The following is a 23,839-nucleotide window of genomic DNA, read 5'->3' on the forward strand; positions in this document are numbered from 1 at the left end:
TTTGGGATCGTCTTATCAGTGGTGCCACATATTATTATAAGAAAACTGAAAAGTTATGTGTTATTGGCCTCTCGAACGTACAGTTATACTTTTTAAGGTCCGAGTCAGAGGCTCTCCTCCTCCAATCAAAGCCTGATCGGCCACACACTGCAGCTGCGCGCCTCTTACCTAACGCGCTCTCTCGATATCGCGAGATTTTATAGTCTTCCTCGCGGTGTGGACGTTAGTGCTGGAAGGTGTGCTCAATGGCGGTGGCTGTTTCAGCGGTAAATGTAATATTTTGCTTAATTTCCCTCTTAATATAAACACGGTATTATTTCATGTGCATATAGTAATGTGTCCGGATAGAGATGTAATTTAAAACAGCTAGATGTACAGGGTTATGGCTAACTAGCTTAGCGCACTGAGAGCGGGATTTTCTTCCCGGCCTGCTGCTGCGTGTCTCTTTTGAAACACAGTGATTATTTAATAATATTCGACTGACCATGTCATTTCTGACAGCTAGGATTTACTTGGAACGGTTGTTTTTAGCGGGTTATTACTAGTATAATAACCTAAACGCATGCGCTTACTCGCTTTCTGAAACGTTACATGAGCAAACGCGTTAACCCGTTCACATTGTCCTCCATGAGCTGAATCCACTTCAATGCTGCACGCGTCAATATAAACGAAGCGCTCTGTTTCCGTGTTTTACACCGAGGTTTGGTTGCACTGCAGGTACAATTCGCTTTTGAAAAAAGGGTGCATCACAGTCACGCATCTTATTGAATACAGTTTAACCCAACATTAGATATAAGGCCTCATGCCTGGTCAGAACGTATGGGATACACATTCAGCATTTATTGAATGCTGCTTTTTTGGCTTCCTAGTCAGTGTGTTTACTTTATTTGTCAACGTTAGGTACGTTAATGTATGTATTGTAAATCGGTAACGTACAGTACTGCATGTACAAGTTAATTAGTCTATCCACCTTCTACAAGTCTGTTTTACAGACATCTCAAAGCCCATGCTATAAGTAAGATGAAATTCACCCTTTTAAGTTGGCAAGTGGGCACAGTGTACATGAGTTTACTAAAACCTCTCTCTTTCCTTATAGACTCCGTTTTGAACAGTAAAAGCTCCCCCATATATAATCTCACAAGACACCCCACCGGAGAGCAGGCGCTAGGTAAGGGGTCAATCCACTGCTCACCCCGAGACCACAATTAGCCTTTGTCTTAAAAGGGGTTTGCAAAGCACCTTCGATATGTCCTATTTCTTTTTTAATTATTGAATTGATCAACAAAAGGTTGCATTAGGCAACCTGTACGTACGTAATATATTGTTCAAATGTCACCAGTATGTGTGTAAAAAGTATCAGAGCGGTAAGGAATGGTAAATAGTTTTTTGCATAGTCATTACAACAAAAACACATTTTCACTATCTTGTTGTTCATTATTTGTCAATCAATCCCATTGTACCATCTTGGTAGCAGACATCCTGTAATTTTTGTATGAATACGAGCAGTGTTCGTGTTTTTAGCACTAGAATTCATGCATTGGGAGATTTTGTTTTCAGTCTATTAAAGGAATAGTTAAGTTAAAAATGAAAATGATTTGCTTATGTTGTCCCAAATCTGTATGCAGGGCTCAACATAAAAAAAAAATCCCCACTGGCCCCTAGGGCCAGTAGATCAGAGTTTTGCTGGCCCCTTCTATATTTGTACTGGCCCTGAAAGAAATAGAATGAAAAGTACTTTTCTATTAAACTGTATTTATTGTATACATTAGGATTAATTTTTCTTGTCCCCTCACAATGACAGTAAACTAATTATTACATTACATGAGTGGTAATGTTACATATTTTCACTTCAAAATGGCGAAATTAGACAAAAGTATATTAGTTTGCCTGATTATTTTTGTCATACGTTTAACATTTATGACCTAAAAAACTGTCAATGAAGAAAAAATGAAGAACGCTTTGAATCTGATTATAACGAGACTGAAGCGAACACAAATTTGTGTAGCTTACACTTAATCACACATTTTTAGGGGGGCTAGGCAGAAGTTTAGGGGGGAATTTGATTACACTATTTTTAGAAAGCCCGTCGGCACTCGGCAGGCCGGTTATGCATTTTGCATTTTGGTCTGCTTTTGTTGTAAATTTCCGGCAACCAAACAGTACATGCCCTCATCGCCTTTCTCCACCCAGGTGAAGGCCTACTGCGTTTTCCATGACACTAGGAATTAGGACTGGGCGATATGGCCAAAAAATCATATCTCGGTATTTTTTGGTTAAATGGCGATATACGATATATATCTCGGTACTTTCTGCGTTTTTCTATTTGGATAAAGAAAATCTGTATTTATTTAAAAAAAAAAATATTTCACATCCTGCTTAATGATATCCAAACAATGTTGATATTGAAGGATATGGAAACAAATACAGTGAATGTAATGTAGGCTATGCAATATATTACATGCAAAAAGGTTAAAATCACATTACATTCTAACATTACAATCTAAAAAACAAAAATAATGCTTTTGTTTTTAAAATGACTAAGGCTAAACTAAAAATGAAAATAAAAACAAAAGCACAACTAATTATATTAGCTAGCCTGCATTTGATTACCCCGTTATAATGCTCACTTTCATAAAAACATAGGCCTACTTGTAGGTTTAAAATTCCACATATGGCACATTTATTGTCTCCAACAACAAATATTTTAGCAAGATGTATATTTTAGTCAGAATTATTGCGCTAATCTTCAATTGTGCTCGTCTGTTAGGCGCGCGTGCTCGCGGCAGCGCTAGTTCACGGAAGCTTGAATTTTAGCGGAGATTCACTTGCAGAAGCTCGTCCTCTCCTGACAGTGAAATAGACATATTTGTTTGACTTTCTAACATTTACAGATGGAGGATATACCTGTAAAATGTAAGTTAAGCACTGAGGAAAGCACCACGTCTCAAACGCATTAAACAGCGCAAGTAGCCTATTTATCTGTCAGTCAGCAACATCTGTCAGAGCATCTGACAGGGCAAGCTGCTTTAAACTTGTTAACTATATCTTACCAGTTATTTTGAAGTGCTTAATATAAGCTTGTGTCATGTTCAGGACAAATTGTACTATGTTTTTTCACTGCAGGAGCTCACACTGCGTAGGCTACTCCTCTATTTTTCAGATGTGCTCGTATCAAACTAGGCTACTGTATCGATATAAACAGTATTGCCTCATTCCATATCGTTTTAAAAAAAATCGATATATTGTACAAACTCGATTTACCGTCCAGCCCTATAGGAATGTCCTCTTTCTCATATCAGCCTCGTAGTTCTTTGACATTTTAACACGTTATAACCTGAAGTAACATTGACACTCTTCGCGCCACTGTATATGACGTTTGCTGTTTGTTTTGCTGATGGCCATTCACTGGCCCGCGCGGGCCAGTGACTGGCCAATCAACTAGCCCGACATACTCTTTTACTGGCCCCGGGCCATCGGGCCATTGCTTATGTCGAGCCCTGCTGTATTACTTTATTCGTTCAGTAGGAGAAATTGAGGATCGGCCTGGTTGCTCTTTTCCATACAACTGTAGTGGACTGGCTTTCAAGCTTTAAAAAGGACGTGAAGTAGTCCATGCATCTCGAACCTTATATTTTAAACCGTCTGAAGCCAAAACAAACAAATTGAAGTCATTAGTGAAAATGTTGACATCTGCCATTACTCTAGAAAATAATATGGGTTTGGAACAACATGAGTAAAGGCTCGTTCACACCAAGAATGATAGCTGTAAATAATAGCTGTTTATTAAGTGTGGGCTGCAGTTATTTCATCTAATGTTTTAAATGCTGTAGCTCATTACATTGGCTGGTATCTGATTGATCATTCATCAGATGGAAAAAAAAGTGTTTCCAATGATATTGTTTCACTGTGTTATCGTTGTAACTGTGGTGTGACGACTTCCTTGTTCTCATGGAATTAGAACGATTAGTAAAACTTTTTAGTTATCATTTTGGTGTGAGGAGTCTTAAATGACAAAAGTTTCGATTTTGGGTGTACTGTCCTATTAAGAATCACTGCCACAAAATATGTTGCCGTAAGGTTTGTCACCAAGCTTTTTTGGTCCTTAACATTAGAGGCAACTCTTTTTTTTTCCCTGGATGTGGATGTCAGTGAATTCAAATTGTTGTCTTCCTATCCAGTTCTATTGTTCTTATTAGGTTTGTGTTTTTCTTTTCCTTTTTTCTTTTTTGTCGTTTCTCTCTATGTGTCGTCTGTGCTGTAGAACATATCTCTTGGTTGTACTATATTTCCAAAGCCAATGGCAGAACTTTTTGGGTTCAAACCTCCTTAAGGGGGGGGGGCAGTGCACCACTCTGGAGTTCATTTGAGCAAAGGTACTTAAGTTTTCTCTTGTGTAGTATTAAATGAGAGGGCTCAATTACTTTAGTATATTCACACTAAGGTTATATGGTCAGATATAACTTGATAACAAAATCAAGTATTTGTTTCCACTGAAAGGGAAAAGTCACCTTGTTCCCCTTACAATTTTGCGAGGATCCTGTAAATTGAATGTATACAGAAGGGTTTTATTTCAACAGTATTTTTGATAAGCCTGGCCTAGGCTAAACTGAAGGCATCCAAAATGTAGAAAGCAGTTTGAAAAAGCTCAGTTATCTATAATCATTTGACATTTAATTATGTAGATTTCTTTCCAGCACTAGCCATAACACTGATTTTTTTTAATGCATTTATAAAGATTAAAAATGTAAATTATTAGCATAAAATGCATAATTAAAAATTTTGTTCAAGAGAAGTATCCTGATGTATTATGACTAATACCATTTGAGTTTGCTCTTAAACTAGATGGTCTTAAAAGCTGTAAAGAAGTTGTCCAGTGTGAATGTACAGTTTCGCTGCAGCTCACATTCATCAGGTCTGACAGATGCCTGTGCTCTGTGCAGGGAGGCGAGGCTCTGATGATGGAGAATGGACAGAGCACAGCCTCGAAGCTCGGCCTGCCGCCACTCACCGCTGAACAGCAGGAGGCGCTGCAAAGGGTGAGACTCCCCAGATGCTTCTACTTCTGCTGCACATTTGTAGTGAAATCAATGATTGTGTATAGGGCTGGGACAACGCGTCGACGTCATCGATGACGTCGACGCAAAATATTCGCGTCGATTCGTCAGACCCAAAACAAAGACGGCGGCGCTGGAGAGTAGTATAGCAACACGAGTGGCTCCTCAGACTTTCAGAAGTGCAAGGCGGCACGCACAATGCATTAGGGGTGGGGGAAAAAATCGATTCTTAGATGCATCGCGATGCGGACGTGGATGATTCTGAATCGATTCACAATTGTCAAAAATCGATTTTCAAAAAAAAAAAAAAAAAATTTTAGATATATATTTATAATAACGTAATATTGACGGAACGCGAAAGACGGAACTCTGAAGCGCGGAAGTGCAGTGGCCGGTCCGTCTGTGGCGTGCACATAACAGACGCGGACGCGATGGCTGAGCGCCAAATCCAAACACCCTCCTCGTTAAAAGCTGACGTGTGGAAATATTTTGGCTTCTGAAGTTGAAGGGGGAAAGGAGCTGGACAAGAGCCACACTAGTTGTAAGCTTTGTAGAGTAAAACTAAAATATTTCGGAAACAAGACACATGAAGCCAAATGACACGTTTCCAGCCAGAGGAGGAAAAACACTCGGCTGTAACGTTACCGGTCGTTGTTATATTATTAATTTACTACAAATATGCTGCTGCTAGTTCAGACACACATGTATTTTCCTGTTGGTTCTTTGCAATGTTAATAAAATATATTGTACGTTAATTCTTTATGGGTCATTACTTTGTACTTTTAAAGCAAAGTATTTATAGTCACACACACACAAAAAAGATTCTGATAATCGATTTAGCATCGAATCGCAGCCCTCTGAATCGTAATCGAATCGAATCGTGAGGTGCCTAGAGATTCCCACCCCTACAATGCATGCGAGAGATGTCGCTGTCATGTTTTTGTTTGGGCCGCAGTTCCGAGATTCCTGTCTGTTGGATTTATTACAGCACGTGAATTCATCAGTTTCTCCCGAAATACATGAAAGTAAGTGGCCGGTGAACTGGGAGAAACTATAAATCAGGGTACCCGCGGGTCTTAAAAGCCTTGAAAAAGTCTTGAATTTGATCATCTCAAATTAAGGCCTTAAAAGCCTTGAATTTAGTATACAAAGTCTTGGATTTCGTTACAAAGGTCTTATATGTGACCCGATCTGGCGAAATGAGTCGGAAGTCGCAATGTTCTATTTTAAGATATGGGCCGATTATGTGGAAAAACAATGAAATAATAGATTTTTTTTTTTTTGTGCTAATTTCAAAGAACAGACATTCAAAAATAATCTCCCAAAGTTTCGTAGTCCAGATAATTGAGTAAAGGTATTTAAATTACTATTAAAGTTTATAAAGTTTTACTAAATTCGCTGGAAATGAACATTGCTTGTCTCAACTCCTCTGGTCACCTCTGAGCATTTCCCGGGTATCCCCTGAAACGTCACTATCTCTGCTCTTTAAATGGTGTTACACGTTGTATAGAACCAATCAAAATGCTTAGAAATGTACACAAATGCTGATCATTTGTCGATGGGAAGCCGTTTCGACTGACCGGCACGCGATTGGTCCAGCCACCCTCCTGTCAGACTCGCAGCGAGCGCTCTGTGTAATAAACAAGCTAGCAGATCTCCTCAGAAAGATTAAATATGATTAATTTGAGAAATGTCGCTTTCAAAAGCGAGCAAAGTTGCCAAAGCGTCATCAAGCCCCCTGGCCATTGCACACTGAGTACGCGTTTTTTTCGTATGCGTTTTTTCGTATTGATTCGGTGGCTCCGAACTGTCAAAACACCATTCAAACTGCTTGCTACGGATGCGAAAAACTTACGATTGTTTTTATATAACGGAAGTTTCGTAGTGTGCACGCGTGATTGACAAATGTGAATGAGTGTAGCTATTTATCTGCAAGCAGAATCCATTACAATGTATTTGATTAACCCAATATTTGTTGGTATCTCCGTTATGAATTTGTTACGCTGTTATTGTCAACTAGCCTACACTAAGATATGATTGCATAGACTAGCATTATTTGATCTCTGTTTCCTTGTCTCTCTGCCTCTCACTCTCTCTCTCTCTCACACACACACACACACAGACACACGCACACACACACACGCACACACCCTCTCTCTCAAGCAATGTAGCACCTCTGTTCAATCTTTCTGATTTTAGTACATTTTTGTAAAAGGTAGGCCTACTGTTAAATTATTTATTCAAATAAAAACTTTAAAATAATTTGAGCTTCAGCCTGGTTTAATAGCATTTATATATTAATGACTTTGGTCAAATTAAGCTGTAAAATAAATAGTTTATCCCTTTAAATGTAATGGATTTTGAAAGATATCAACAAAAAACGGGCAAAAAACTTTAAAAGCGATTTTCTCAGGTTTTCAATTGGAAAAAGAGGGCAGACGACCATAATTCAAATGTGTATATCTTTACAACCATTCAAGGTATGACTTTGACTAGGATATCAATTGAAAGCTTAAGGTCTCCTCTTTCCATTAATACCAAAATCTCAATTTTTAAATTTGGGTCACTGTGACTCATTTTGCTGGATCAGGTCACATATATTTTTTTTCCTTTGCTAGGATTAAGTTCATACCGTAACAAAATTAACTGTTACTAATGTAGGCTAATTCAATATGTATGCAGCGTTGAGTGCACCTCGCGCTCCACGTCATAGCAGAAAAAGCGTGCGCACCGTTACTATGGTTACTAGGCAAGTGAGGTACAGAACAAGATAGCCTAGTTTAATCCGCTGTGGCCACAAATGACAGAATTTAAACCCCAAATAAGAGCTTTTCTGTTAAAAGAACATATTTTCTACCCGGTCTTTTCAATAGTATCTGGCAACCATGCGCGCGCGTTCTCTCTACACTGCTGAAGAAGTGCGGATGATCTGAAAACACAGACAAGCTGGAGTTCAGCGATCTTTATTTAAGATTTTCTACTTAAATTCAAGTGTCATTCAGTCGGTCTGTGTTCTGTCACGAGCCGCTTGCGCTGTTTGTGCGACTAAATCTGCGATCAAAATGCAGGCTGAGATATCCACCAGTGTTCATAAGAGCAAGAATGCAATGTTTCCCGAATATCCACACGATTTCAAACGTGACATTGATTTTATACAACAGTAAAAAAGAAAAGAAAAAAGGGTAACATTAAGTGATGTACTACATTTAAAACAGCATTGTCAGGCTTGCTCTGTTTTGCAACGAAATGTGACTTTGAACGAATCGTGAGATTCAATGAATGAATGACTCAAAGACTCACTCATAAAGATAGTGAGGTACTGCCACCTACTGGCGATTTTAATGTTTTTTAACATTGCAAATTTAATGAACATTGTTTTATTTAAAGCATTATTTCTTTTTTTCTTTTTAAGGTATTACAAAGGTAAAAAATGAAATGGAAAAATGTATTAAAGGGGGCAAATCTTGTCCCTTAATAGAAAAGGTGTGACTGCACCAGGGGGTACGGCACTCTAAAACATTGGAGAACCAAATTATGTAGAACTGCACAAGTGCTACTGCTAAAGAGTGCAATTTCAATAATTTCTCATAAGCTTAATTGAATTGGCCTAGAGAGAATAATTATTATTACATTTTCTGTCTAAAGACTACATGGCTATAAAATAACTACCAAAAGTAAAGTAACTGCAGTTTGACTAAAAGTTGACAAAAAATGCAAAGACTTTTCGTCAACTACAACTATAAAAAACAGGATGACTCAAATGTGATTAAGACCAATAAGCATTTCCGTAAATCAAAAATGGCTGCCAAAATTAACACTGGCCTACATACACGTGCGCGCTACAATGCTGTTGCGTATGTATTAAATATGACTGATAATTTAAGTAAAATGTTTTATTTAATTCAAGTAGCCTCCTTGTACATAATTAGTTTCTAGGGTTAAAAATGTATACAGATTTGACATTTTCCCCTCATACTTCTGTCGGAATGGGTACGAAGTTGGCATTGAATTTCATTTGAAATGGTATTAAAAAGGTCTTAAAAAGCCTTGAATTTAAGTTGGAGGATCCTGGGGGTACCCTGTAAATGTATTGTTTTACTATAAATTAAATGTATTTAAAGAGCAACATGCAGGTTGGACACCCCTATGTAGCATAGTGTATGTTGATGATAAAACAACTAGATTTTCTGAACTGGAGTAATATATATTTAGCCATTAACGATATTTTGAGAGAAATTGTGATAAAATAACTTCCACTAACTTCCAATAACTTCCATAAAGCACTAACCGGAAGTGACGATGGGCGAGGGAGTCTGGTCAAGCTCAGGTTACAAAGGTTACAAACAGAGTTCTCCGATGTTGACGAGCATGCCTATGGCCCACAGGTAGGGATGGGGCCGATCCGATCCAGTGTCGGTATCGGGACAGATACCAGTGTAATTCATGTAACGGATTTTCCCGATCCAACCTGCGGAGATATCCGATATCCTGCTGAAATGACTCCAAAAGTGATTCCCGCCGGCCGGTAGGGGTGGGCGATATGAGCAAAAATTCATATCACGATATTTTTCACTGTCCGGACGATATCGATATTATATCGCGATATGAGAAAAAAAAATTTGGAATCACATAGTACACCTTAGTTAAATTACAGGCAAAATATGTAGTTTAACACTAGATAACTAGAAAAAGGTGAGGCATTTCATTGGACATAGACCTGAAATGTGTTTTTTTATTGTGCCATTTTTTTTCTCAAAAAGTGCAAACGTGCTACATGAGGTAGGCCTGAATGCACTTGTTATGTCTTTCCACTTTTTGCTCGTCTTGTCATAATGAGAACCGGCAGCGAATGAAGACTTTATTGATTTTAGAGTGAGAGCCGTCTTCGGGTGTGCTCTGTCTCCCGGAATATCTGTTGTTATAGTTTTGCTTTTTTAAATTAGTTTTTATTTTAATATCGTTTTCAATTTTGCTTTAAATTTCAGTTTAATTTTAGCTAGTTTCATGAATGGTTTTGTTAGTTTTTATTTTGCAAACACATTTCTATATAGTTTTTATTTTATTTAGTTTCAGCTTTAGTAATAATAGTTTAGCTTTAGCAGAGCAAGCAGAACACTTCCAGTGTAGACCAAAGCGAGACGTTTCATTTAAGTTTAATATTTGCACAGATTACAGTTAACTCTTGTGCAGACATCTTAATAATAAAAATAAAATAATGGGTTGAGATTGAACAAAGCACCAAATAAATAGAACTTAAAAGTATACAAGAAAAAAACAATGAACATTTTCATACAAAATAATTCATTAGTGTAAGGAGACAGAGTAAAGGCCTACAGTTTGTACAGTATAAAACCCATTACGTCTATGGAGAGTCCCCACAAAGATAGTGGACCAGTGTGTGTGAATGCGCGCGCTTATGTGTGTGTCGTGTACGTATGCGCGCGCTCATGTCTGTGTCGTGTCCTGTTATTCATAGCCTAACGTTACATTGCGGGGAAATGTCTCCACGTGGATAATATTATTAGCAGTAAATGTTTTGTAAAAACAAAGATAATAATAGCAGCTTTCAGCCTTTCAACCTTCATGAAAACATGACATCTCAAACATACAGTAGCCTGGAACTTTAACGTTTTTTTGTGCTCGAGGAACTTGTTTTGGTGTTGCACCCGCGTCTCGCAAATGAAACGGCATTCTAAAAATGCAGCGTTTAAGTTAAAAGTCAAACTTGCGTTTTATTACCTTGTTATTTCCCATTCCACTGCAAAATATGCATCCTTTATGAACAGCCGCTTAGCACTAGCGATGTGTTCTACGTTACGGTCCTTCATTGAACGCGTCACAGGACAGCGGTTAATCGCCTCAGCAACTTCACGCGTATGAAGCGCCAAATCAGCCACTTCCTTAAACAGCGTATTCGATTCTGTATCGTCATTAGTGTTAACAGTTGTAAAGAGTACCAAATTGAACAAAACAATATAACTGCAAAATTTGAATTTATGAATACGGTATCCTCGGTATCGCAAAATCCATATCATGGCACAACATAATACCGGTATTCACGTTCATACCGGTATAGCGCCCACCCCTACCGGCCGGCCAGTCTGCTAGCTGGCTGCAAGCTGTGGAATGGATTTCCTGAACGGAGGCGCGGCTCAATGAGACACAGAGACCCCCCTCAGGAAATCCATTCCGCAGTTTGCAGCCAGCAAGCAGGAAAGCATTGAGCTGTGTGTAAATACTTCACACTGGAAACACCGCAGAGCAAGACAGCAAGATGCAATGTTTGCAAATCCGTATTAATTAAACCATGTGTCTGTGATGCAAAAAATCTCCAGGTCTATAATTCTCCGGAGTGAAATGTGCGTTACAAACGAGCGAGTGTGTGGTGACAGACGCGGCAGTGAAGTCTGCTCTCTTCACCTGCACAAAACGCACCCAAGAACGAAAAGCCTTGTTTTTCCTAGAAGGAAAATGATGGACACGATGTCCTGACAGGCTGGAATTCGTGCAACCAGCACAAACACAACAATTTACCATTATGGCATCTCTAATACTCGATCTAAAACTTTCTCTGTCTCTCACTACCGCTCTAACTACAGCTGACCGCGAGCTCTTATTTGCCTCGGCCTACGTCATATGACGCGTTGCTAGCGGGAAAGGCGTATTCCAGAGCCTAGCACATTTTCATCAAAATCTCTACATCAAATGAGATTTCATTAGTAATTTCTACATATGTGTTTTTAAAAGACCTCTTCAGACAATATCAAGTATTAATTCAGTTATAAATTCAACCTGCACGTTGCTCTTTAAATGTCTGAAACCTAAAATAAACATTATGTGGTTAAAAACACTGAACAGTTGTGATATAGCCTATGATGACAAGCGCTGAGCGCGTCCGTCTTTGGCTCAGCGCCAGCCATAGCGCGAAAGCACAGTTTGAATCTGGCAGTGATGTCACGTTACTGTACATTCGCTCCTTAGTGCTCAGCTGCTGCAGAGTGTGCCGAAATCGAAATTGCTGATGAGATATAGAGGAACATATCTAGTGGAAAATGAGAATGTTACGAAAATAAGAATGCATTACTTTGCACTTATATAGTCTTTTATTTTGGAATTTTAAGAGCAATAAACATATTGCAATGTTATATGTAAATCAACATGTATAAAGTGCTATTAGTCAATTAATGGGGAGATAATCGAATCCAAATCGAATCGGACTGGAAAAATGAATTGTTAGATTAATCGATGCATCGAAAAAATAATCGCTAGATTAATCGTTTAAAAAAGAATTGTTTATCCCAGCCCTAATTCTGTATAATTATTGAGAGTGGGATAGTGTACCAGACAGGGGCCCTCATTTATATTTTTGTGATTAGTTACAGCTTACTTTGTTACATTATGATCAGGTTGATCGGAGAGCAATTCGGGGTGTGCACTTAAGGTATTTAAGGAAATCGGCATGAAGAGCTGAAAGAGACTTGCTTCCTGTGCTGCCTTTTTTCTTGCTGTCACAAAATGAAAATAGTAATGAATAACCTATAATCAGTGTACATACTGAAAAATAGTTGTACTTGTATCGTTTAAGAAGAACCATCTTAAGTGCAGCCTTGTGTGATATCTGCACATTTAGCTTGAAGCCAAAGTTTTTGTAATTTTTTGATTTTCTTTTTCCATGTCCTCTAGCTTTATAAGCATGTGTTTGCTCTGTGCACATGTAAGTAAGCAGTGGACAAGAGCAGAGCCAGTGCTATGCCTTCAGTACTAGTGGCGTCTGATTATCTGCTAGTACTATTCTCAATTGCTGGTACACTATTTTATTTAAAGTGGGGGATTATTCTCATTTAACGTTTGTGAATTTTATTTCTATCTGATTTGTGATATATTATTAATGACATGCTTTAGACAAATGAACTAACAGTTTCATCTCGTAAAATTGAATATATCTAGCAAGAGCCCTGGCTGTTTGTGGTCTTGCTGAGCTGGTTTGAAGTTCTTACTTTAGTGGACACTCATTTGGTGTTATGTGCTCTCAATTGTAGGCAAAGAAGTATGCCATGGAACAAAGCATCAAGAGCGTCCTGGTCAAACAGACCCTCGCCCATCAGCAGCAACAGCTCAGCAACCTACAGGTAAAACTGCTCAAGAACGTGGGAAATAGTATTTTTAAACTTTCAATGCTTGGTGTATTCGTAAACGATTGTAATTATGTATCATAATGTGAATGTTATCTCAAGGACCCTTTCTAAACTCAACTGACAACATCCCACTGTGGTACAACAGTCAATGACAGTTGGTTTGTTTTTTTCCTGACAGATCCCTAATTCCCTTCAGATGGCCTCATTAACGATGGGCTTTGGAGATCCCCTCTCACCACTACAGTCTGTAAGTCCAGCACAGTTTCTCCAAGTAACTGCGTAACCTTCATTCCTGGTCTGTTTGTGAATGCAGTAGTAAATGTTTGTTTTCCCTCCTTTTCTTGGCATATATGTAGTTGTTCAGTACTCATGTGTGTAATGTTTGGAGGTAAAGAAAAGCCAGTGCTATGTCTTCGGTGCCAGCATGTTTATTGTCTGCTGGTTCTATCCTCAATCATTGGAACAAGCCTATGAATGATAAACACTTTGAATTAGCAGATGCCTGACTTGGCACCATCTGATCATATCAGTTGTCCATTACAGGTTGCAGCACAGAGGCAACGAGCATTAGCCATAATGTGCCGTGTTTATGTTGGCTCCATCTACTACGAGCTAGGAGAAGACACGATCAGACAGGCCTTTGCTCCTTTCGGTCCCATTAAGAGCATTGACATGTCCTGGGACTCTGTTACATTAAAACACAAGGTCAGGAGGTCTTTTTTTATAATTGTGAGGTGTTTTATAAATTACCATTTAATGTTTGTTTATTGATTATTGCTGTATTTTTAAACTGACGGTAATCTGCTCTTTCTGCAGGGTTTTGCATTTGTAGAGTATGAAGTACCAGAAGCAGCACAGCTCGCTTTAGAACAGATGAACTCCGTTATGCTGGGTGGTAGAAACATTAAAGTGAGCACTTTGTGAAAATGAATTTTAATAACTTGTGAGCCAACTTTTTTCCCCTAAATATTTAAAATGAATTCTATAATTTCTGATGCATTTCAACACTTGTAGGTGGGGCGACCAAGCAACATTGGTCAGGCTCAACCGATCATAGACCAGCTAGCCGAAGAAGCACGCGCCTTCAACCGGATTTACGTGGCATCCGTGCATCCCGACTTGTCAGACGATGACATCAAGAGCGTGTTCGAGGCCTTTGGAAGAATCAAGTCTTGCACACTGGCGCGGGACCCCACGACGGGAAAACACAAAGGCTATGGCTTCATAGGTGAGCGGGCGACTGCTTCACCCATTCGGATGAATATAAATGTATCTGACTGAGAGCAGTCAGTCATGGCAGAATGCTGTTCTCTACATGTCTCACAGGGGATAGAGAAGGGTGGGGGCAGGTTCCTCACATGCTTTCATAGTAAGTTTTTATTTCTGTTGTCGTTGTTTTCTTAGGCTCTGTTACGGACATTTGTGCCATAAGTACCCGCTGGTAATTACACAGTAACTGTCTCAGAGCTCTGGTAGATTTATGCTGAGTCTTCTTGGATGCTTTTGAGTCTTAGTCCTCCCTGTTTCCTCTGTAGAATATGACAAGGCCCAGTCTTCGCAGGATGCCGTTTCCTCCATGAATCTTTTCGACTTGGGTGGGCAGTACCTCCGAGTGGGCAAAGCCGTCACACCACCCATGCCCCTTCTGACTCCAACGACGCCGGGCGGACTGCCTCCCGCTGCTGCCGTAGCCGCTGCAGCCGCCACTGCCAAAATCACAGCACAGGTGAGCATTTACACACCTCACTCATCTATTGTTAGTCAGGGAAAGTGTGTGTGAGCTGCTGCTTCCTTTGACATTTAAAAGCCTTCCTTTGTAAAGTAAGGCAGCGTGATTTTAATTCGCTTAGCCAAGCTAGTGCAGACACTTGGTCCTGTATGTAAGGGCTTGATTTGAATCAGCTAAGGCATTGACTGGCATGAAGACTCAGTTATGACACAACATTACTTATTTGAGACCGAGCTTTTACATGCAGAAAGATAACATAGCGTGTAAACTCCAAAAACAGATGGCATGGAATCTGTCCCAGCCGGAGAATCGGACAGAAGACTTCCTCAACTGTCTGGTAAATCCTTCAGGAAATTCTGTTCAAAGCACGCTGGTGCCTTTTTGTTTTGTGTAGAATATGAGTGTGGGGAGAGACTTGTCTTCAAGACCTCCCAGTAACAGTGATGCTAGGTAGTGAATGTTTTCTAGACAGGCCCATATACTTGAAAGCTGAGCAGATTTAGTCGCAGGTGTCTTTAAGTAGCACCTCTGCCAATATTTTTTTAGCTACATTATGCCTCTTATCTGTAATCTGGGTTCTGGCCCACATATTGATGAATTTGTTATTCTGGATTTCTGCTTAATCTCTTGAGGCTTTTATTATCTCTTGATAGTTCTTTATTAATAGGTGTGCCATTAATATTTTAATACTGAGATAACATTTTGGCATTTTTTTTTTATTGTGGATTACTTCCATTTTAGTTAATTTTATTGCATCTATGCTACAGCATAGATCATGCTAAAGTTGGCAAACTATATGCTACTTAATATATTGTAAATCTGTATGATCAATGATGTAATTGTTCTATGTTGTCTCATGCTTGTCATGCATAGTTTAGTTAAAATTTATATTGTGTAAGCAAATAAATGCATAGGTTTTTAACTTGTTTAGCAGTGTCTAAATTAAATATATAATTAATATTTAATTGATACAGATTTCTAATAATAAATTTAGCTTGTTTTGTTACATGTTCTTGACCTTTATTTCAGGTCTTGGGCCTAGTTGCATGAAATGCCTGAATGGTTAGATGCGCAAACCCTTCAGAACAGACACAGCACTATTGTGTTTAATGTCAAGAAACTTTCTATTTCTTTTAGTGGTTAGCTTTTCACGTTTTTATTTATTTATTTATTTTTATAAATGTACATTTAACTGTTCAAAATTTGGGTTGGGAAGATTTTGTGTATTTTGATAACTCTTTAATGCTCGCCAAGGCTGCATTTATTTGATTAAAAATACAGTAAAAACCATTATTCTCTTTTATTATTATTTTTTATAGAATCTAAAACTGTTGTATTTTTAATCTATTTTAAAATTAAAAAAAATTCCTGTGATGGCAAAGTTGATTTTTTTTTTTTTATATATATAGTCCAATGATCCAAACCCAACTTTGCTTTAGAAATCAATTTTAAAAATTTTTATAAAAATTGTCATTACAGTTATCCACAAAGTTGAATATTTGAATATTCGATCTGCAATAGTTCGAAAATTTAAAAATACTATTCGAATTTAGCTAAATGTTGTTTTGCTGGCCAATAAGTGCAGTGGATTCATGATAAATCTTAAGCATGCAACCTAAAACTCAGTTATAACTAAATGCACTGATTGGCGCTGTGGAGTGTGGAAACGAGTTTATCATATTTGATGAAAGAATGGCGTCGTCTGCCTTTAGGCTCAGCAAAGTTTGGTCAACATGGTCATGTTGGGAGCGAACTTTGTGAGGTGAAACTGAGTTATAATATCACCAACGCGATAAGTAATCACATGAAATGCAGGCAGGTGCAGATGTACCCCTGAGCTAGTTGAGAAGACCACTAATCTGATAGCAAAATGATCTCGAAACATCCTTTAAGTTGTTGAGGGAGACTTGTTTCAGGGACAGAAATCATAAAGCTTTGTAAGAAACGTGGTCGCTTAGCACACTATTATCTTTGTGTCCCTGCAGCATCTGTTGGTGGAGCGCTTTTTCTCCTCATCCGGCCTTATTGTTGACGGACTAAACAGCCGACTTTCATCCGAGCATGTAGATATACTTGTTTTTCTCAAGAACATGTGAAACAATATAAACACACGATAACCATATGCTGACTCAAGTGTATATATACATTCTGTATGATAATTGACAGTCTGATTTATAAGTGCACTGCGTGAGCTTAATGCTTCTGTTCATTTCATTTTTGTCTGCACACATTAATGTTTTAAGCTTAAAAAAACACCTCATGATATAATGTAAGCTTGTTGTGTATATCCTAATCATAAGCTTGTTCAGAAATGGTGACAAATACGTAATGATTGAAAAAAGACGTCTTTCTCGTTAAACTTCATTTAAATAAACAATCGAATATTCAAATATTCGAACACAATATTTTTGAAATGCCCATCCCTAGTTGTAATAAATCTTGTATACAAAGGCTTAAGGGACAGCTGAGCATATAGCGTATAACTGAGCATGTACGTTGAGTATATCTTCTGCTATGGAGAGTACAATACATGTAGATATATTTTATATATGAATGCTGACAAAAAAAATCTTAATTTCTCAATAGCCCATTAGCTCAAACTGCCGATTTTTATGCAGCTGGCCCAAGGCTTGTCTGTGTGTGCAAAGGTCTGTTTGTCCTCTCGTGTTGGTGTTATGTGTGCATTTAACGGGCGCTGTCCAGGCGGTGTTTCTATATGTCCCACTCTGTTCTTCCAGGAAGCGGTAGCGGGAGCATCTATTCTGGGTGCGATGGCCGGGGGTACGGGCCTGAACCTGCCCCAGATTCCACAGGCCGTCATGGCTGCTCAGGCCCCAGGGGTCATTACAGGTAGGTGCAATCAGAAGTGGTTTGTAGTATTTCGTCGGTATTGTGGCCCTCTACAATCAGAGTTTTTTTTTCACTTGTGTGCCTTAATTGTGTTGTACGTCTTCAGTATTTTGGTTCTGCATGTAGTTGAATTATGTATGAGTGGGGCCCTTTACTTGGATGTCTTTTGCATGAATGATAGCATTTCATGTATTTTTTAAAACAGGATTGTTAGGAACATTTACAGGAGTCCGACCAAAAGATAATTAAACAAACAGGCTTTATTTTTCTTTCAAAGTCTTAATTCGACAGGCATGACCGCCCACACATTACTTAGGACTACATAATTAGATAGGAACACTAATTTTAAGTGGTTGTCCTCAGACCTGTTTGTTTTACTTACAAAGCTCATTCTGAACGCCCACCATGTTTTCCCATTTCCACATTAGCTTATATGTGCACAATCTCTCTCTCCCTCAGGTTTCTGTTGTCCTACACAGTACTCAGTTTAACGTGGCGTGTCGTGGGTCGTGTCCACTAATAGATTTCTCTTTTATTTTCTCTTCTCTCCTTGTCTCTTTCTTTCTCCTTTTCTCTCTCCTCTCTTCCCCTCCCTGTCTTTATTCTCCAAATTCGCCATGACCCTTCCCTTTTGCTGCACACTGATCAACCAAGTTTGAAGAGGACTGTTTCTAACCCCTTCCCTCATAAACAAATCTCTCATTCCTATTGGCCAGTGAGTCTCTCAGATCTCAGATGGGTTTTTTTGTGGAATTGATCATGAAGGCAAGCCAAGACGACGGATGGGGGTTTCATATAAAAAGAGGAAAAATGACCCCGATCTTAAATCTTTTTTTCTTTCAAACTAAAAAAAAAAGTACAGTCACCGAGGCAAGAAGCGAGCAGGTACAGAGGGGGAATGCTTAAGCAATGCCAGAACTGTCTGATTTCTACATGTTTTTTCTCCCTTTCTTTTTTAATGATTCATTTACATGAAAGATTTCCTGTTACTGCTGAGATAAATATTTTCTTTAAGGAATAGTTCATTCAAATTTAAGACATTATTCAGTGAAAGTCTTTATCCGCTCTAGCACTCCTTGGCACTTTCATAAGTGAAGTAGCAATGCTGGATTCATGTACAAATTATACTTTAAGTCAGATCTTTTCAATCAGTTGATCCGTTTCATTCACAAACAATGTATCATTGACATATTAATTCTCAAGTTCATCTCCCTCATGCTGGGATCCAGTCATTAGTTAACGTCTCACTGGAGGGGAAGATGATCATCAGTGAATAACTTTATAGTTTAATTATTAGCATTAATTCTGAACATTTATTGTCATGCAAACTAGTGGTTTCAACCTTTTTTTTTTTTTTTGTCCCCTCGTTGTCCAGAAAAATATTCTAAAGCTCCCCAAATAGCAGTAGGCAATAGGCTAATGATATTAAATTAACATGATTTATTTTGGGATTGCGGATTTTTCAAAAAGAAAAGATAATATATTTGTAATGATTTATTGTGCCCTGCCCACCTATTATCTCCATCCAACTAATACACTGCTCATATAGTTTTAAGATTTCCTTTTTTGTTTCATATAAAAAGAAGTGGGTTTGAAATGTCAGCCTAGATGACATTTTTTGGGTGAACTATCTTAACATGCTTTTCATTTTTTTTGAAGTGTTTTCTCAGGGAACAGTTCTGTAATGGCTGTGTAGTCTGTTAATAGTCCATTTCGCAGGCATAGAGGGGGATTTATAGGTGTCTAGCAGAGATTCAGTGTCAGACCACGGTTAATAATATACTGACTCGTGTGTTTTTGTGCAGGGGTGACGCCAGCCCGGCCCACGATGCCTGTTGTGCCTCAGGTGGGCCTTGTGAACCCGGTGTTGGCCTCTCCGCCGTCACTCTCAGCAGCTGTGGCTGCAGCCCAAGAGGCAAAGAAGGAAAAAGAAGAGGAGGAATCCGCTCAAGATGGCACGGGCCAGGAGATGCTCAGTGAACAGGAGCACATGAGCATTTCGGGCAGCAGCGCAAGGCATATGGTCATGCAGAAACTGCTGAGAAAACAAGAGGTTAGTTCTCAAACACTAATGTTTGGGGTTGACAAGAAATGATTTGAAAAGTCTTATGATCAAAAAAACGTAAAAACAGTAATATTATGAAACTTCTATATAATTTACTGTTGTCTATTTTAATACATTTTAAAGTTGTTTTTATTTTTTTTATGATGGCAAAGCTGATTTTTCAGCAGTCATTACTCCAGTCTTAAGTGTCAAATGGTCCTGATCCTGTGTTATCCTTACTGAATAAAAGTATTAATTTCTTTAGAATAAATCAATCTTACAGACCCCAAACTTTTGAATGGTAGTGTATGCAAGTAGATAATTTTGCAATGCTATAATGGAGAGAGGTGAGTTTTAAACACTTTTCTGTATGCTCTTTCCTCAGTCTACGGTTATGGTGCTCAGGAACATGGTTGGACCTGAAGACATAGATGATGATCTGGAAGGAGAAGTAACGGAGGAATGTGGGAAGTTCGGAGCCGTTAATAGAGTGATCATTTACCAGGAGAAGCAGGGTGAGGAGGAGGATGCCGAAGTCATTGTAAAGATCTTCGTCGAGTTTTCAGCAGCATCAGAGATGAACAAGGGCATTCAGGCACTCAACAACCGCTGGTTCGGAGGTCGCAAGGTGATCGCTGAGGTGTACGATCAGGAACGGTTTGACAACAGTGACCTCTCTGCATAGACTGTCAAATACATCCTGACCTACATAACCTTTTCTTCTCTCTCTCCATCTCTCCCTTTTCCTCTTTCTCACTTACACAAAGCAGCCGCCAGCCACTCTTCCCAGTGGTACTGGCTTCTCTTTATAACTTGTAATTATTTTTTATCGATGTTGATATTAATATTATTAATGATCCCTTCTTGGGACAGGCAAGGAGATGCTCATGAATATTTTTTTTATTGTTGCTGTACTTTAATGTGAATGACTGGATGCCCCCCTCCCTTTTTTGGTCCATTGGTTTACTCCCCATTCCACCAATCAGATGTTGTTCAAATTCAGTTTTTGTTGTTTTTGCCCCCCTCTTATTGTTTTAAATATTGTCAATAGCCTGTTATGATGCTCTTGGTTTCAAATGCCAGAACAATAAATTCTTCAAATATGACACTTCGGTCTTTTCACTTTATGAAATTGTATGGAAGTTTATTTTGTTGAAGTACACCAAAACATCTTTTTAGTGGTTGTTGTTTTTGAGCTTTGTCCTCTGTTTAAAAGAATAGCAGGTGCTGGAATTATGGTTAAAGTGAAATAAACAAGGTATAGAGTGGATCTAAATGCAGCCATGAGCCAAAGTTTATATTTGCATACTGTTGGTTTAAGTTCAGATCAAACATTGGTCGTTTTATCAGGAGTTGTGTAAACTTTCCATTTGAACTTTGAAAGCAGAAAAACAAATGGTGAACATGAGCATTAAGTTGCATAAATCTGAGGTCTAAATGTTTGTCTTGACCTTTTTGTGAATCAAGGCCTTTAAAAGGTTTTAAATCAAAGCAGAAAGTCTTTTTTTGTGGTGCAGAAATTTCTGCACCATGTGGCTTAGATTTTTATAACTGTCAGTAACCCGGCGTAGAGGAACTTGATAAATGTGCACAGTTGCATATTTTCTGAACATTGTGTCTTTGAGATGTTAAATTGGGGAAATGCTTGTCCCAAAGAGAATTTGCAATGCTAGTTTTGTCAGTTGTGTTGACATGCATTTAGTTTATAATGGTTTACCACCTTACAAGTTGGGTTTGAGTCATGCTGGTCTTTATATTATATTGGCTAGTCTAAAGACATTTAGATAGACATATCTGAATGTTCTAATAAGAAAATAAAATGGGTTTTGTTGAGCTTCAAGATTTTATGACCAAAGTATGTTTGAAAACTTACTTGCTGATAGTGTCCTTTGATTTATTCTTTAAAATTTCCTGACTTGGTCTTAAAAGGGTCTTTTAAAAAGGGGTCTTAAATTTATCTTCATAAAGCCTGCAGAAACCCTGTCTGGTTTCATCATCTTGGGGAGGGCCTCTGGTTACAAAGTAGACCAATCACAGCAGTTGTGGTCTGTGTAGATGTAAGATCAGGCTAACAGTGCAGAACATCAGTTACTGTGCAAGATGAGAGGTTTACTGTTACTGCTTAGCGCTCTGTTACTGCTGGAGTCAACGGACGGAAACAAAGAATATCATCAACTAAGCCAACATGATGCAAACATTAGTGACAAGGCAATACAACTAGCCAATAAGAAATATGGAGCCAAACACCTTGATTTTGCCTTCATTTTAGAAGCTGTAAGTGATTTAATTCCAATTTAATAATTATACTGTAAATTCCTAATTTTACTGTAATTTGTGTTTTGATTTTGTTTTTTTGTGCTTATGCATCTGCCTTAAAGTGCTTGATAAAAAATAGTTAAACATCTACATGTATGGTTGTCATCTTTATGCTTTACCTGTCTCTTTCCCCTACTGTATATGACAGAATTATGAGAAGCGCATGTTTCATGTGATATTAAAATCCACCTCATGTGACAAGACGACACCGAGTGTCCATCGGAAAGACTGTAAAATCCAAGATATGGCAAGAGTAAGTAGCTCACTCTCACGGAAGGATCTTGATAGTCTAAATGCCTATAGGAGTCATTGTAGAATACACTTTAAAAAAATACTTAGTTTCACACTGCTCTATTGTATTTTTCTCAGCCTCAAGTTTCTTGTGTTGACTGTCGTGGAAACATGACCTGTTCACTTCTTAAAGAAAAAGAGAAGGTACATCACATATTAGTCACATATTGGGGACAAAGACCTTCATTCACCATCATGATCCAACCTTTTTTGTTGTATAAGATATTCCTGCACTAAAAGGTTTTAACTGTTCTCATTGCAGATTAAAACAACTATATCCAAATGTTTAAATCCCCCATCAGGGGGTACTCATCAGATTGGGGGAGCACATACATTGTTTGCAAAAACAGAAGAGGAACAAACTGGATGTCTGGGATGCATCTGAGAAATACAAACGATCAAAGATCTTTGCAACTTGCCATATGAATTAAACAAAAAAACTACTAATGAAATGTAACCTATAAAAATGACCTCTCAGACCAAGTTTCTTTATCTAAAATTTTATTATGAAGATTAATGTGAATTTTTTCTCAATTGTCAGTTTTTTCTCAATGTCATGATGTAATTTTGAGTGAAATATGGAAAATGCAGTAGGCTAGTCTACAATAGTACGTCCTGTGTTGAATAACGTACAAGTCAAATGAATAACTGTTTAAAACATTTCTAAATATTCTTCATAGAGACCTTGTAAAATTGTCCCCAAAGTTTCCATGAAAGAAATGTTACAAATCTTGATCTTTAGACGATTTATTGGCACCGAATTTGAGAGGCCCAGTTTAATCTTGAAAAGATCTGTAAACAGATGTCCTGCGGTGTGACGCTGTTATTTAGTTATTTCGGCTGTTTTCATTTGTGTTTTAAATCAATACAAATTATATTAAGGGACGTGAAGGTCGAATGCTAACTGTTGGCTTTGTTAAGGAATTTTCTTTAATTAAATTAATCAATTGAAAACGAAATATCCCCAACACTTCTGCCAAAGTGTGTGTACGGTATATGTAACAAAAGGGGAAACAAAACTTGACAGCTGTCTAAATATATAACCTCATGACTTGAGTAACAAGCTGAAGTAATCAAATAATCCAGATTTGCTTTTACCTAGTAACAGAAGGGTTTGCTGAATTATACATATAAAGAACTAATCATATTGTAGAAAAATGGTTTAATAAATCAGGTCACTTTTTTCATGCTCCTATTCTATAAAAACTTTTGTACACTTTTTCGAGGGGGGATTCGCCATGAAAATGGTCTGAGATCCTTCCGGCCATGATTAAAGCATATTCGAAGGCATTGTCTGGAGTCTGTCTGATTATTGTTGCGCAGCAGGCTGAACACTAGAGAACCAGAGACCTTATTCCCAAATGATAATGTTCATAAGGGTCGGAGACGGCTAGTATAGTATAAATTTGTCAAATTAAGG

General features: G+C 38.2%; 2 protein-coding genes and 2 non-coding genes across 13 annotated transcripts; all 4 read left to right on the forward strand.

Moving 5' to 3' along the window:
* Positions 1–145: 145 nt before the first annotated feature.
* Positions 146–20,918, forward strand: puf60a (poly-U binding splicing factor a). Of its 10 annotated transcripts, none has more exons than XM_056239507.1 (15): positions 156–266; positions 1,097–1,168; positions 4,262–4,373; positions 4,941–5,036; positions 13,094–13,183; positions 13,368–13,436; positions 13,733–13,894; positions 14,006–14,098; positions 14,204–14,417; positions 14,725–14,915; positions 15,199–15,255; positions 16,904–16,981; positions 17,657–17,768; positions 19,574–19,821; positions 20,198–20,918. In XM_056239507.1, exons 4-15 carry the CDS (start codon positions 4,956–4,958, stop codon positions 20,495–20,497), a joined length of 1,695 nt encoding a protein of 564 aa, XP_056095482.1. In that variant the 5' UTR covers positions 156–266; positions 1,097–1,168; positions 4,262–4,373; positions 4,941–4,955; the 3' UTR covers positions 20,498–20,918. The 10 variants fall into 10 exon arrangements, with proteins under 10 accessions (XP_056095476.1, XP_056095482.1, XP_056095480.1 ...); XM_056239506.1 differs by having other exon boundaries at positions 186–272; XM_056239505.1 differs by lacking the exon at positions 4,262–4,373.
* LOC130074041 (small nucleolar RNA SNORA57) lies at positions 12,731–12,866 on the forward strand. The gene has a single exon (XR_008804403.1). It is a non-coding gene; the product is annotated as a small nucleolar RNA SNORA57 (small nucleolar RNA).
* On the forward strand, positions 13,521–13,657 carry LOC130074040 (small nucleolar RNA SNORA57). The gene has a single exon (XR_008804402.1). It is a non-coding gene; the product is annotated as a small nucleolar RNA SNORA57 (small nucleolar RNA).
* Positions 20,919–21,876: 958 nt separating the features above from the next.
* On the forward strand, positions 21,877–22,862 carry si:dkeyp-73d8.6 (uncharacterized protein LOC100170809 homolog). Its single transcript, XM_056239540.1, has 4 exons — positions 21,877–22,086; positions 22,277–22,381; positions 22,498–22,563; positions 22,682–22,862. The coding sequence occupies exons 1-4, from the start codon at positions 21,913–21,915 to the stop codon at positions 22,802–22,804; spliced, it is 468 nt and encodes a 155-aa protein (XP_056095515.1). The 5' UTR covers positions 21,877–21,912; the 3' UTR covers positions 22,805–22,862.
* The last annotated feature ends 977 nt before the right edge of the window (positions 22,863–23,839 follow it).

Source organism: Rhinichthys klamathensis, unplaced genomic scaffold (assembly GCF_029890125.1).
Source record: "Rhinichthys klamathensis goyatoka isolate OS25496 unplaced genomic scaffold, OSU_Roscu_1.1 h1tg000566l_1, whole genome shotgun sequence".
Taxonomy (NCBI): Eukaryota; Metazoa; Chordata; class Actinopteri; order Cypriniformes; family Leuciscidae; genus Rhinichthys; species Rhinichthys klamathensis.